A 13,413-nucleotide genomic window follows, 5' to 3' on the forward strand; every position below is an offset into this window, starting at 1 on the left:
TAGCATTAGCAAATATGCTAATTTACAAGTGTCTGTGTTAGTATTATTAATTTACAATGGCATACTTTTTGTATTGTTTCAGTTTAGTAAATTCACCAAAATGTCACCATGGAGTTATTGAGTTGGATTAGCTGAATGGGGAGCAAGCTTCCGCAGCCAGTGGGTCCATGACGATGACTTCTGTTTTGTTTGATCAGCCGTTTTACTGCCGTCTGACAGGCACCGTTTGGAAACAGTTAAGGTATGAAAATAAACATTTACAAAATCTTTCGTATCGGTATATATCTGCGGGTTATGGTCCGGTACAGCTGATAAATGTAGAAACATTGTTTTTCTTCAATAATTTGGTGGGTGCGGCTTAAATACCGGTGTATTATTAAACAGCTCAGCGTGTATGAAACAAAATAGCAAATTCCTCCTCTCATGCAAACTCAGTGTTGTTTATTGCTTTCCAGCTGCATTTTTTGTGTTTAATTGCATTAAGTCACACGCATGTACATAAAAGTCAAACCATATATCAAAACTTATGCACAAAAGAACATTCTGGTGTGAATAAACGTGTTACAGCAGCACAGTGTCATTGAACACCCAGCCCTTTTTCCACATCATTAAAGCCAGAACAAAAACACATGCAAAGAGATGAAATATACAATATTTGACTATTAGGAAGAAAAATCAAATAAAATGAATGACGACTGTATGACAGACTGTACAGTACACAAGGAGAGTGCAGTACGGGATTAGTTTGGCAATGATGTAAGGAAGGAAGTAAGGACGGAAGGAACGAAAGAGTGACTCAATCTAGTTTCCAATTCAGCTGCTGCAGCCTTCATAGGCTGCATTTAAAGACCTGCAGTTCCACTCAAAAGTTTTGTAAATCATATTTATTTGCAACGACTACAAACGTAAAGTGTCTTTGCCTTTTTGTGGCAAAACACCAAAGCAATTTTTTTTTTTTGCTGCAAAAATGTAAATATACGCAAGAAAAAAATACCTTTTATTATTGACTAACAATATAGTTTTGATGTAATTGTAATTGTAATAAAATGTAATTTGTGGGACCAATTCGTTCATCTTAAGTTGAGAAAATCAACTTCAAACACCATTTGAGGCAGATCACTAAAGAATACAGTAAACCCTTGTTTACTGTAATTATATATTCAATATTATTAAATTATTTACTAATTTAAAATGAGGGTTGAATAAATTGGAGTGTATAAATCCATTCATCTGTGCTCCACACCTATTGTAGAAAACCTATTGTAAAATTAATATTGTGTGGAAAGAATCTCGTAAAAGTTATTTTAAATGACTACAAACGGTATAAAATGTCAACAAAATCACACCCACAGAAACAACTTAGTAAAACAAATAAGTTGGCAAGACACAGAAACAAAGTCGCCAGGCTATAATAACAAACATTTACAGCTGAAAGTGGATTCATTGGTGTCTATAGGGAACAAACATCTCTTGATGATGCATAAAAATCAAATAAAAAAAGTTTCTATTAAAAAGTGAAAGGTTAGTTTGTAGGAAACGACGGAGAAGGCTTGTAACTTCCCATCAGAGGACATCAGAACTTTCAAGTCACTGGAGCTTTTTTCAGACAGTTTGTTTCGTTTTCCCGAGGCCGTTGTGGTTGCACGTTCCTGCACCGGGTGAAGAGACGCACACCCACAGAAAAAAGATACAAAAGTCAATTACAGTTAGTTGACTTTTGAAAGTTCCATCCATCCATCCTTTTCTACCGCTTATTCCCTTCGGGGTTGCGGGGGGCGCTGGAGCCTATCTCAGCTACAATCGGGCGGAAGGCGGGGTACACCCTGGACAAGTCGCCACCTCATCGCAGGGCCAACACAGATAGACAGACAACATTCCCACTCACATTCCCACACTAGGGCCTATTTAGTGTTGTTAATGACAGAAAAGACTTGGAGCCAAAAACACACCCAGTTGATCCGGTTCATGCAAGACATAATTGTCTTACGGGAACTATTTAGGTTTTCTTTAAACAGTAGTCATCCTCATTAGGTTGGAGTTCAAATCCCAGCCGAGTCATACCAAAGACTATAAAAATGGGACCCATAACCTCCCTGTTTGGCACTCAGCAACAAAGGGTTGGAGTTGGGGGTTAAATCACCAAAATGATTCCCGGGCGTGGCGCCGCTGCTGCCCACTGCTCCCCAAGCGGATGGGTCAAATGCAGAGGACAAATTTCACCACATCTAGTGTGTGTGTGACAATCATTGGTACTTTAATCTTTAATCTTTAAAGTCCATATAAATGGCAGCAAAACCAAAAAATCATGGCCATAAAAATGCCAATATCCTGTGGGCTACAATCAATGTTCCCTCTAATTTTTCATGTGTGTGAGCAAACGCAAAAACTCCCTGAGCGTGCAGTGGAGCCCATGTGAGCAACATCAGACGTGCACACTGTGGCTACACCAGCAGCACACCTGTCCCAAACGTGACTAAATAACAAGTTCAATCTCCATCCATCCATCCATTCTCTACCGCTTGTCCCTTTCGAGGTCGCGGGGGGTGCTGGAGCCTATCTCAGCTGCATTCGGGCGGAAGGCGGGGTACACCCTGGACAAGTCCCCACCTCATCGCAGGGCCAACACAGATAGACAGACAACATTCTCTTATTATTATAATCAAATGACAGCAGTCATTTCCATGAGGTTATTTTCTAATATAAGTGTTTAGGCCCACTTACAATGACAATAACAAAAAATATGGTTTTTCATGAACTGTGTACTTGTAATGTTTGTCTGGGTGGAGGTCCTGCTTTGGAAATAATTTGTACCCCTTTCAGACATTGCATTTAGTTCCCATTAAAACATTCACATGTTGCACAATGAGATGTAAGCAGGGGATCATGTGTACATTGCTGCAACTTCCTGTTTGTAAAAAATATATTTTTATTAGTATTTATTTAATATACTAACAGCATTTCATGATTAATATTTATAAATTAAGATTCCTAATAAATGACACTAGAATAAGCACACATTTGATTGGTGAATCATAGTGTAACGACCTGGAATGACACTTTATGTGTGGTGTTGGAGTTGTCCGACTTTTTGTGTGGCTGTAAACGCATCACTGGCTAAGTGCCATATGTGCATGTGTTGGCGCAAGTGAGAAAGAGCGAGCGGCTGCTGTTGATATAACAAAGTTGGTGTTGGTCTGGTTTGTACTGCAGAAAATGACCAGTTTTGCTAGATATAATTTTTTTTACTAATGTTTTGGTGATGTGTTTATGGCCGACAATAAAGAGTTTTGCTCAGTAAAGTGATCGATGGAATTCATGTCCTCAAAGCGTCTCGACAGACGTTACAATATTTTAACAATGATGACGAAAACCGTTTTCTCTGTCGTGTCCGTGTGTCGAAAATTGTTATGCGCTTATTTTTTTTATTTGATTTTGTGCGTGGCATAGATTTGCCGTGCGCAGAGGACGCTTGAGCAGTGTGCAATTGCACAGGCGCGCAACTTAGAGGGAACGTTGGCTACAATGTACTTCTCCCTAGTCGCCATAGTAACGCGCTGTGATGTGGACCCAGAGTGACAGTAGAGAGGATGTAAAAGACATAGATCAGTGAAAGGTGCTGATGGCACGTGGACACAAAGGACAGCGGCTGTCCCGCTGGTGCTTCATCTTAGTTCATACCACGACTCTGCTGGCTGTAATGTCTCTCTGGGGATTACAACAAGATTGCTGCTTTCCCACTCAGCAGCCCACTTCCCGCTTCCCCTACACACACTCTCTCCCACAACCAGTACCAATATGGACACTCACTGGTTCACCATCGAGAAGACGCCCAGTCAATGTTCGTTTGTCTTCAGTGCAAAAAACAAGAAAACAGGCTGTGGGGGGGAAAAGACCAAAGTTAAAGTCCAGTAATGGCTGCTTGGTTTGCCGTTACAGCATGAAATGCTGCATGGAGTGTTACCTTATGATCTCCCATACAGACATTAGGACCCAGTGTGTCGTATGTAACACGCCTCTCACCGTCAGCGCCCTGGAAGGAGAACATACTCTCATGGTCCTTTGCTTTATTACTCACTTGTTTAAGTTCATGGAGGTTTTTTTTTTTTCCAATTATAGCTCCTAATTAAAATCCAAACTGTAATCGGTAATCAGCCTTAGAAGACTTTTGATTGATTGATTGAAACTTTTATTAGTACCGTATTTTTCGGATTATAAATTGCTCCGGCGTAGAAGTCGCACCGGCTGAAAATGCATAATAAAGAAGGAAAAAACATATATAAGTCGCACTGGAGTATAAGTCGCATTTTTTGGGGAAATTTATTTGATAAAACCCAACACCAAGAATAGACATTTGAAAGGCAATTTAAAATAAATAAAGAATAGTGAACAACAGGCTGAATAAGTGTACGTTATATGAGGCATAAATAACCAACTGAGAACGTGCCTGGTATGTTAACGTAACATATTATGGTAAGAGTCATTCAAATAACTATAACATATAGAACATGCTATACGTTTACCAAACAATCTGTCACTCCTAATCACTAAATCCCATGAAATCTTATACGTCTAGTCTCTTACGTGAATGAGCTAAATAATATTATTTGATATTTTACGGTAATGTGTTAATCATTTCACACATAAGTCGCTCCTGAGTATAAGTTACGTGGTATGTTAACGTAACATATCATGGTAAGAGTCATTCAAATAACTATAACATATAGAACAAGGGTGTCCAAACTTTTTCCACTGAGGGCCGCACACGGAAAAATTAAAGCATGTGGTGGCCATTTTGATATTTTTCATTTTCAAACCATAACAAAATACATGGATTTTTTTATTTATTTTACCTTTAGGAGTCCCGGGGACCATAAAGAGTCTCAGTCATTAAAATGTTAAAAATAAGTCAGATTATTATTATTTTTTTAATTATTTAACACTTACAGTAAATCTCTATATCAACTTCAAGTTAATATAAAGTAATACAAATTAAAAAAAATGTTTTATGGCTTTTCTGTCAAAAACAACTCAGTTTTTTAATAGTAAAACTGAAATATGCAGTATTTAGTAATTAGAGCCCTAAAAGATCAATAATGCAGGACACCATTGATTGTAATTATTTCATATTTTTGAGTATTCACAGTGAAAAGATAAATAAAAAATCACCAAATATATTTGGGATCCAAAAGGTGCCCCACTCATAAAGTGATACATTTTCATTAGGTTTTTCTTTTACTTTCAACACTTACGTTACAAGATCAATTTCAGATATATCTGTCGATTTTATGCTGGAACTATTATTTAGTTTGTTTTATGCGCTTTTGTCAAAGAAAACTTTGATGTTTTTATATGGCTACTACACAATATATGCAATATTTACCACATAAAACATTTTAAAGTGAAATATTTGAAGTAATTGTAGCCCTGAAAATAAATCATTATAACATGGAATTTTTGTCATTATTTTTTTTTTTTGAGCAATGGCAAAAAAAGAAAAATAAAGAAAGACAAAAGAAAAAAAAACAGCCTGCATGGCAGCTTTTGTGTCAACATTACAACTTTTTCTCTTTAGATTTCACCTCATTCCACTTTTTTTAATGTTCTTTTTTATTTTTACAATAGTATTTCCAGAATGTGTGGCGGGCCGGTAAACAATTAGCTGCGGGCCGCAAATGGCCCCCGGGCCACACTTTGGACACCCCTGATATAGAACATGCTATACGTTTACCAAACAATCTGTCACTACTAGTCGCTAAATCCGATGACATCTTATACGTCTAGTCTCTTAAGTGAATGAGCTGAATAATATTATTTGATATTTTACGGTAATGTGTTAATAATTTCACACATAAGTCGCTCCTGAGTATAAGTCGCACCCCCGGCCAAACTATGAAAAAAACTGCGACTTATAGTCCGAAAAATACGGTAGATTGCACAGTACAGTACATATTCCGTACAATTGACCACTAAATGGTAACACCCGAATAACTTTTTCAACTTGTTTAAGTCGGGGTTTACGTTAATCAATTCATGCAGACATTAAGTTTGCAGGCAAAATATCTGCATCTCACCTTCTCACCCACAAAATACACTGCAACATTGATTTACTAACCTCTCATGGTACGAACTTTTTGATTTACAAACCACAGACCAAATAAAAAAAACTTTTCTCCCCTGAAAATAATTAGTCGGCTCAAACATAGTGGATTTAAATATTTCTTTGAATTAGATTTGGTTAACTGTTTAGTTCTACTTCAAAAGACACTCATTCAATTTGATTTGTCTTTTTTCCACATTTAGAGAATATTGTTTATAAACTAAGCAAATTGTTTATTTGCTTAGTTTATAGTACAGTACTGCACTAAATCAGTTTTTGGAACTAAGTTACTAGGGGTGTCAAAAAATGTTTTTTTTTCAAATGATTCGCGATGCCTAATTGTAACAATTCTTAATCAATTTAAAAAAAAATTAAGAATCGTTTTAAACAATAATAATAATTATATATATATATATATATATATTTTATCTGTCCTGTCCAGTCACTCAGGCAAATCATATTGTTGATGTAAATGCCCATATCTGCTGTACAGATTTACTTTAGAAAAAAGAAACCGTGGGATACTTCTCTTGTTGCCTTATATGTATTCGACTTTATTAAATGTTTGGGTAGAATTTTATTAAACAAAAACCAGTTTTTTTAGTAATATAGACATTTATCACAGCTGTTTATCTATATTATGGAAGAATGTACTTAATCATGGAACTGGCATCCAATGTTATAAAAAAAAGTAATTATTTTAAATCCAGAATCGTTAAACGAATCGTTACCGAAGAATCAATTAAATTCACAGCTCTATTACCGTATTTTCCGCACTATAAGGCGCACCTAAAAACCCCCAATTTTCTCAAAAACTGACAGTGCGCCTTATAATCCGGTGCGCCTTATATATGGACCAATATTGAGCCACAACAAACCTAAACTTCATTTTCATAAAGTTTAGGTCTCGCAACTACGGTAAGCAGCCGCCAACTTCATTTTCCCCCATAGAAGAAGAAGTTTTTCTTCTATGGTAAGCAGCCGCCGACTTCATTTTCCCCTGTAGAAGAAGAAGTTCTTCTTCTATGGTAAGCAGCCGCCAACTTCATTTTCCCCTGTAGAAGAAGAAGCGCTTCTAACCCAAAAATGGCTCCTATTAAGAGACACGCTTACGACACAGAGTTTAAACTTAAGACGATCAGTCACGCAGTAGAACACGGGAATAGAGCAGCAGCGAGAGAATTTAACATAAACGAATCAATGGTGTTTAATTCGGACACTGAAGAAGAAGAATTTGGGGAATTCGTGGATGAGGAATAACTTCATAAAGTGAGCTTTACATGTTTATTTTGTGTGTTGAGTGACATTAACGTTTGAGCAACGTTGAGTTATTGATATATTGTTATTGCTCTGCACTATTTCGAGTGTTACTATATTGTGATTGCACTAACGTTTGATTTACCGTAACAGTATCACTGTTTTTACGTGTTTATTGAATCAGGGAAAAGTTCCCCTCCACTATGTGATATAAATGTTGCACTACATATTAAATGTCTTGCTGTTTTTAAAAGATAAACAAAACACCACGTCACTGACTTTACCTCGGGGAAAATAATAAAACAGCTGTTTATTCATTTTGGGAGTAAACGGAGTTGTCAGAACGCTGGTTTGTAATCTATTAATAAAGTTTGACTGACCTATCTGACTGTTTTGTTGACATTCCCTTTAGCGCAGCTCCATCTAACGAATGCATAGGTGCACCTTATAATCCGGTGCGCCTTATATATGAACAAAGTTTTGAAATATGCCATTCAATGAAGGTGCGCCTTATAATCCGGTGCACCTTATACTGCGGAAAATACGGTAGTTACTTGTTCCTTTCAATTAGTTTAGTTACGAGTTTCTTCCTACCTTGTTTGGTTTATTGTTTGTTTAAATTAGTGCTGTCAAACAATACATTATTAAAATATTATTATTCACACTTTGAATTGTAATTAATCACAGTAAATGTGCTTTAAAAAAAACTCCAATATTTGGACATAAATGCAAATTTTATTGTCTTTCAAATGTTTTACTTAAACACACGTCCTTTATTTGCTCAAAACCTAGTAACATTTTGTCTAAAGTCCAGTCTGGGTGTATTTTGATACAAAATGTTCCAGTTAGCACACGTCTCCTCACTCATCTTTGCACTGACACCTAATCACTGACCGTTTAAAAATAAAGGAGCATGTGATGTCAAAATAAAAAATGTGATTAATCTGCATTTATACATGATTAATGCGATATTTTTAGTGATTCAAAACATGCATTAACAACGAACTTAGAAAAACATTAATTGTTTGATTATGTCTTTAATTAGGTGATGCTGTGCTGCTCCCCAAACTTGGCCCGAGTGGACACAATCACATTGATATCGAGGAAAGATCAGCAGGTGGGCTCACAACTTACACAATGGATGAATTGTTGTGCAGTGTGCGACATCAGGATGCGATCACACCATGCAGGACAGCGAGTGTTCATGTACTGGGTTGGCTTAGTGTACTCTTCACTGTAGGGGTAGCTGGGAGAGAGAGAGACAGAGAGAGAGAGCGAGAAAGAGACCAGTGTCATACACTGAAGTTCTTTTTTAAAAAAAACAAAAAAAAACAGCAGTAAGCTTGAAATCTCACCTGGGTGGAAACTGGATTCCCTCTTCTCTAACAACATCATGAAAGGCGGTGACTTCTTTGTCATATTTCAGCAGCTGGAAGCAAGGGAACGGTATTACATATTATCTCCGCACAGGCACAAGACATTTTGCGTGGCAGGATCTCAAGCCAGGAAAAAGTGCACCCACCGTGAAAATTATTCATAAAATAATCATTATTATCAATTATGATGACAATCACAGCAGAATATTTCCAATTTAAAATTGTCCCTTGTTTATGGCTGTTAATTGGTTCCAAACATGATCGCAATAAATACATTTCCGCAAAGCAAGAATCAATACTTATGAATCAAATATTTTCATAGCTAGAGCATATAAAAACTCCACAACCTTCTAAATACATTTTTCAACATTATGAGAGCACTCTAGACATGAAATAACACTATTTAGTAGAGATGTCCGATAATGGCTTTTTTGCCGATATTCCGATATTGTCCAACTCTTAATTACAGATTCCGATATCAACCGATACCGATATATACAGTCGTGGAATTAACACATTATTATGCCTAATTTTGTTGTGATGCCCCCTGGATGCATTAAACAATGTAACAAGGTTTTCCAAAATAAATCAACTCAAGTTATGGAAAAAAATGCCAACATGGCACTGCCATATTTATTATTGAAGTCACAAAGTGCATTTTTTTTTTTAACATGCCTCAAAACAGCAGCTTGGAATTTGGGACATGCTCTCCCTGAGAGAGCATGAGGAGGTTGAGGTAGGCGGGTTGGGGGGCGGGGGGTTCTGGGTATTTGTTCTGTTGTGTTATGGTGCGGATGTTCTCCCGAAATGTTTTTGTCATTCTTGTTTGGTGTGGGTTCACAGTGTGGCGCATATTTGTAACAGTGTTAAAGTTGTTTATACAGCAACCCTCAGTGTGACCTGTATGGCTGTTGATCAAGTATGCCTTGCAGTCACTTGTGAGTGTGTCAAAAGCCGTAGATATTATGTGACTGGGCCGGCACTCAATGGCAGCGCCTTCAAGGTTTATTGGCGCTCTGTATTTCGTCCTACGTCCGTGTACGCAGCGGCGTTTTAGAAAATGTCATACATTTTACTTTTTGAAACTGATACCGATAATTTTGAAACCGATACCAATAATTTCTGATATTATATTTTAAAGCATTTATCGGCCGATAATATCGGCAGTCCGATATTATCGGACATCCCTACTATTTAGTCACCTTTACACGCTCTTAATCCTATATGGTAATGCTGCCTGAGGCTGAGCCAATCAGTGGCCACGATACTGAACACAACACTCTGATTGGTTTGGTCTCATCTAGTGGACAATATTACAGTAGTATTGATATGTTTCGTTTATTTAGCCATTTTAATGATTGAAATGCTTAATTTAGCACCAAAAATAGTAGAATATGCTTTAAAGAAATAATAATATCTTCAAAAATCCAATGTGGAGAAACCGCAATACTTGAGGCGTGACGTGGCGAGGGACGACTGTATACACCGTAGTAACAAATACAAACTCAAATGATCAAACTGAATAAAATAAATGTGCATGATTCACACAATAATTTTTTTTTTACTGTTTTCTGAGCTGAAGCATAATATACCAAAATATACCTCACCAGATTCATAGCTCAACTTAAGACACACCTTTTATCTCAATAATTAGGATTTTAAATCGGAAAAAAAATAGAGAACTTGTCTCATTTGTGGAACAGTAAACCTGGCTGGCTCTTGCAGGCCCTCGAGCGTTTGGGGAAGAATTTTCACAAGAACATATTTGGGCAATTCATTACAGAGACCACCACTAGGGCCCTTACTGTGCACGGGTCTGTCCCCACATATTCAAATGATGATTGAAGTAAAATTGAAGTTGTTATGACCAAAAAGCATTTGACATTCAACGTATAATTAATAATTGTGTGAGCTCTGCTCTCACCGCTTTGCCATTGTCTTCTCGGAACAAGGCCTGGTGCAGGTAGGTGAAGAGCTTGTCCTCGATGAGCAGAAGCACCTGTCAATCAAACAGGAGCCGGATAGTAAAAATGAATCCTCGGTGACTGTGGAAATGTATACATCTATTTTATTAAATACCTGGTGGTCAGCTTTCTCCTCGCATATGATTTTCTGCACTTCATTCGTGCTGTCCTTCTTCACCGTCTGGACGTCTGCTGAGGTAGACAGATACTGCTCACGTGCACACACACACACACACACACACACACACACACATAAACACACACACACACGAGTTTTGGTCAAAATGGGGGAATAACACAGACACAAAGCTAGTAATAATGTTTGATTGTATACCTGGACCAGACTCTGCGTGTCCAAACGGAAGTTAAAATCTCCAAACAGGAAGAAAGGCATCGGAGTGTGGCAGTTGTCAGATATCCTGGAAAAAGACGAGGGGATAAAATTCACTCAGCATTATTTTTTGGACAAGGACTCATTTTAGCAATAGTTTAAAAATTCACAGCCCAATTCAGAAGTCAAACAATATTTAGAAAAATACACCTCAGGCACAGCGTGACTCAAAATCCTATTAAAAATGTTGTTGTTTACATTTTACCAACAACTGTGGCTAACTTATTTTTACATTTGTGTCACATTTGAAAAGTTGTATTTAAAAAACATAACTATGCAGTAAGTACCAACTTGAGGAGGGTTTTCGGCATAAAATGTACTGTACATGTGCCATTAAAACCTCTAAAGCATGGGTGTCAAACTCTGGCCCGCGGGCCACCGTGTAATTTCATTTGGCCCTTGAGGAAATATGAAATTAACATTGGAGCTGGCCCGCCTGTATTATACAGTGGCGGTGCCGCTGTCACACCGCATTCACCGTTAATACTCATACTTGCCATCCCTCCCGATTTTCCCAGGAGACTCCCAAATTTCAGTGCCCCTCCTGAAAATCTCCCGGGGCAATCATTCTCCCGAATTTCTCACGATTTCTACCCGGACAACATTATTGGGGGGGTGCCTTAGAGGCACTGCCTTCAACGTCCTCTACAACCTGTCGTCACGTCCGCTTTCCCTCCATACAAACAGCGTGCCGGCCGAAGTCACATAATATATGCGGCTTTTACACACACACAAGTGAATGCAAAGCATACTTGGTCAACAGCCATACAGGTCACACTGAGGGTGACCGTATAAACAACTTTAACACTGTTACAAATATGCGCCACACTGTGAACCCACACCAAACAAGAATGACAAACACATTTCGGGAGAACATCCGCACCGTAACACAACATAAACACAACAGAACAAATACCCAGAATCTCTTGCAGCACTAACTCTTCCGGGACGCTACAATATACACCCCCCGCTACCCCCCAACCCCATCCACCTCAACCTCCTCATGCTCTCTCAGGGAGAGCATGTCCCAAATTCCAAGCTGCTGTTTTGAGGCATGTTAAAAAAAATAATGCACTTTGTGACTTCAATAATAAATATGGCAGTGCCATGTTGGCATTTTTTTCCATAACTTGAGTTGATTTATTTTGGAAAACCTTGTTACATTGTTTAATGCATCCAGGGGGCATCACAACAAAATTAGGCATAATAATGTGTTAATTCTACGACTGTATATATCGGTATCGGTAATTAAGAGTTGGACAATATCGGAAATCGTCAAAAAAGCCATTATCAGACATCTCTAATAGCAATTGCTAAACCTTTTGTTCACTTCCTGTTCTCAATTTATTCACAATATACTCCATAAAGAATAACATTAAAATAAATAAACAATAAATAGTGAAGTAAGTTGTATTTCATATGTTGAGATGAATAAGATTATCAATAAATCCACAATGTTTATCATGGCTCTTCTTCTTTGTACTTTGTTTGTTGGTGCTTATAATAACAATATCGCTAATAGTTGGTTAATATTAAGGTCACGAGATGTAAATGGAGTATTGTTGGCCCTTTTTGATGGTTATCTATTGGGTTTAATGGACAGAATAGATGCAATGACGTCAAGGCTTCCATTGGCTCCATTGTAAGCAGACTTTTATTTGTGTAAGTAAGACTGCACTAAAAACATATATGTGTTCTCGTCTCTCATAAGAATTGTGAATTTTAGGCAAAAAAAAAAAAAAAAGAAGTGCAGCTACCCTTTAGATAAGTTGCTCAATGAAGCACTTTGACTAAAATAACAATGCTATTGATTTCTCAATGTTTTTGAATATGTTGTATAAGCTTTTATCTATCTCTACAAGTGCATTCTGGTTGAAGTAGTTTATAATGTACCCTATTGTCACCTGTGACATTGAATGCTGAATAAAAAGTCAAAATTGAAGGAAATATTATTTTTAGCTATTGTGAGGATCTTGAGTCTAATTATTATAAGGAAAAACCTTCAAATCAAACTGTCTGTTTTTATGTATTAAAATAAAAGCTTTTATCAGGTGGTGGAAAGATTACAAACGATGATGTATCCAACCCTAGTAGGACATAACCATATTTAAAGATCATTTTCCACTAGGTGTGGATTCATTATTGGTGCGTTTTTTAGTACAGCTGCAATGCAGACCTGTTGATGACATATCGCAGTGCATTTTTGCGGTTTGCGGAGTAAATTGAAGGACTGGAGTTGCAGGCAATGAGGTTGGAGGCATCGTGAAACAGGTGGATGTTGACCAGGTCCAACCCTCTGGGAAAACAAAGCACACAAACACAAAATGA

At 37.5% G+C, this 13,413-nt stretch overlaps 1 protein-coding gene across 3 annotated transcripts in view; it reads right to left on the minus strand.

The window, feature by feature from the left end:
• Positions 1-421: 421 nt before the first annotated feature.
• inpp5l (inositol polyphosphate-5-phosphatase L) overlaps positions 422-13,413 on the minus strand; it is a 48,738-nt gene continuing 35,746 nt past the window's right edge. Inside the window, exons 8-16 of one of the 3 annotated variants that reach the window (XM_062051437.1) lie at positions 13,262-13,381; positions 11,029-11,113; positions 10,810-10,902; positions 10,655-10,729; positions 8,710-8,783; positions 8,489-8,600; positions 3,962-4,030; positions 3,808-3,875; positions 422-1,649 (exon numbers count right to left, since the gene is read on the minus strand). In XM_062051437.1, the coding sequence (XP_061907421.1) occupies positions 3,834-3,875; positions 3,962-4,030; positions 8,489-8,600; positions 8,710-8,783; positions 10,655-10,729; positions 10,810-10,902; positions 11,029-11,113; positions 13,262-13,381 (670 nt within the window). In that variant the 3' untranslated portion in view covers positions 422-1,649; positions 3,808-3,833. Of the gene's footprint in view, positions 3,876-3,961; positions 4,031-8,488; positions 8,601-8,709; positions 8,784-10,654; positions 10,730-10,809; positions 10,903-11,028; positions 11,114-13,261; positions 13,382-13,413 lie in introns of all 3 variants that reach the window. The other 2 variants (XM_062051434.1, XM_062051436.1) reach the window with 2 other exon arrangements.

The sequence above is a fragment of the Entelurus aequoreus genome, linkage group LG06, assembly GCF_033978785.1.
Source record: "Entelurus aequoreus isolate RoL-2023_Sb linkage group LG06, RoL_Eaeq_v1.1, whole genome shotgun sequence".
Lineage (NCBI taxonomy): Eukaryota > Metazoa > Chordata > Actinopteri > Syngnathiformes > Syngnathidae > Entelurus > Entelurus aequoreus.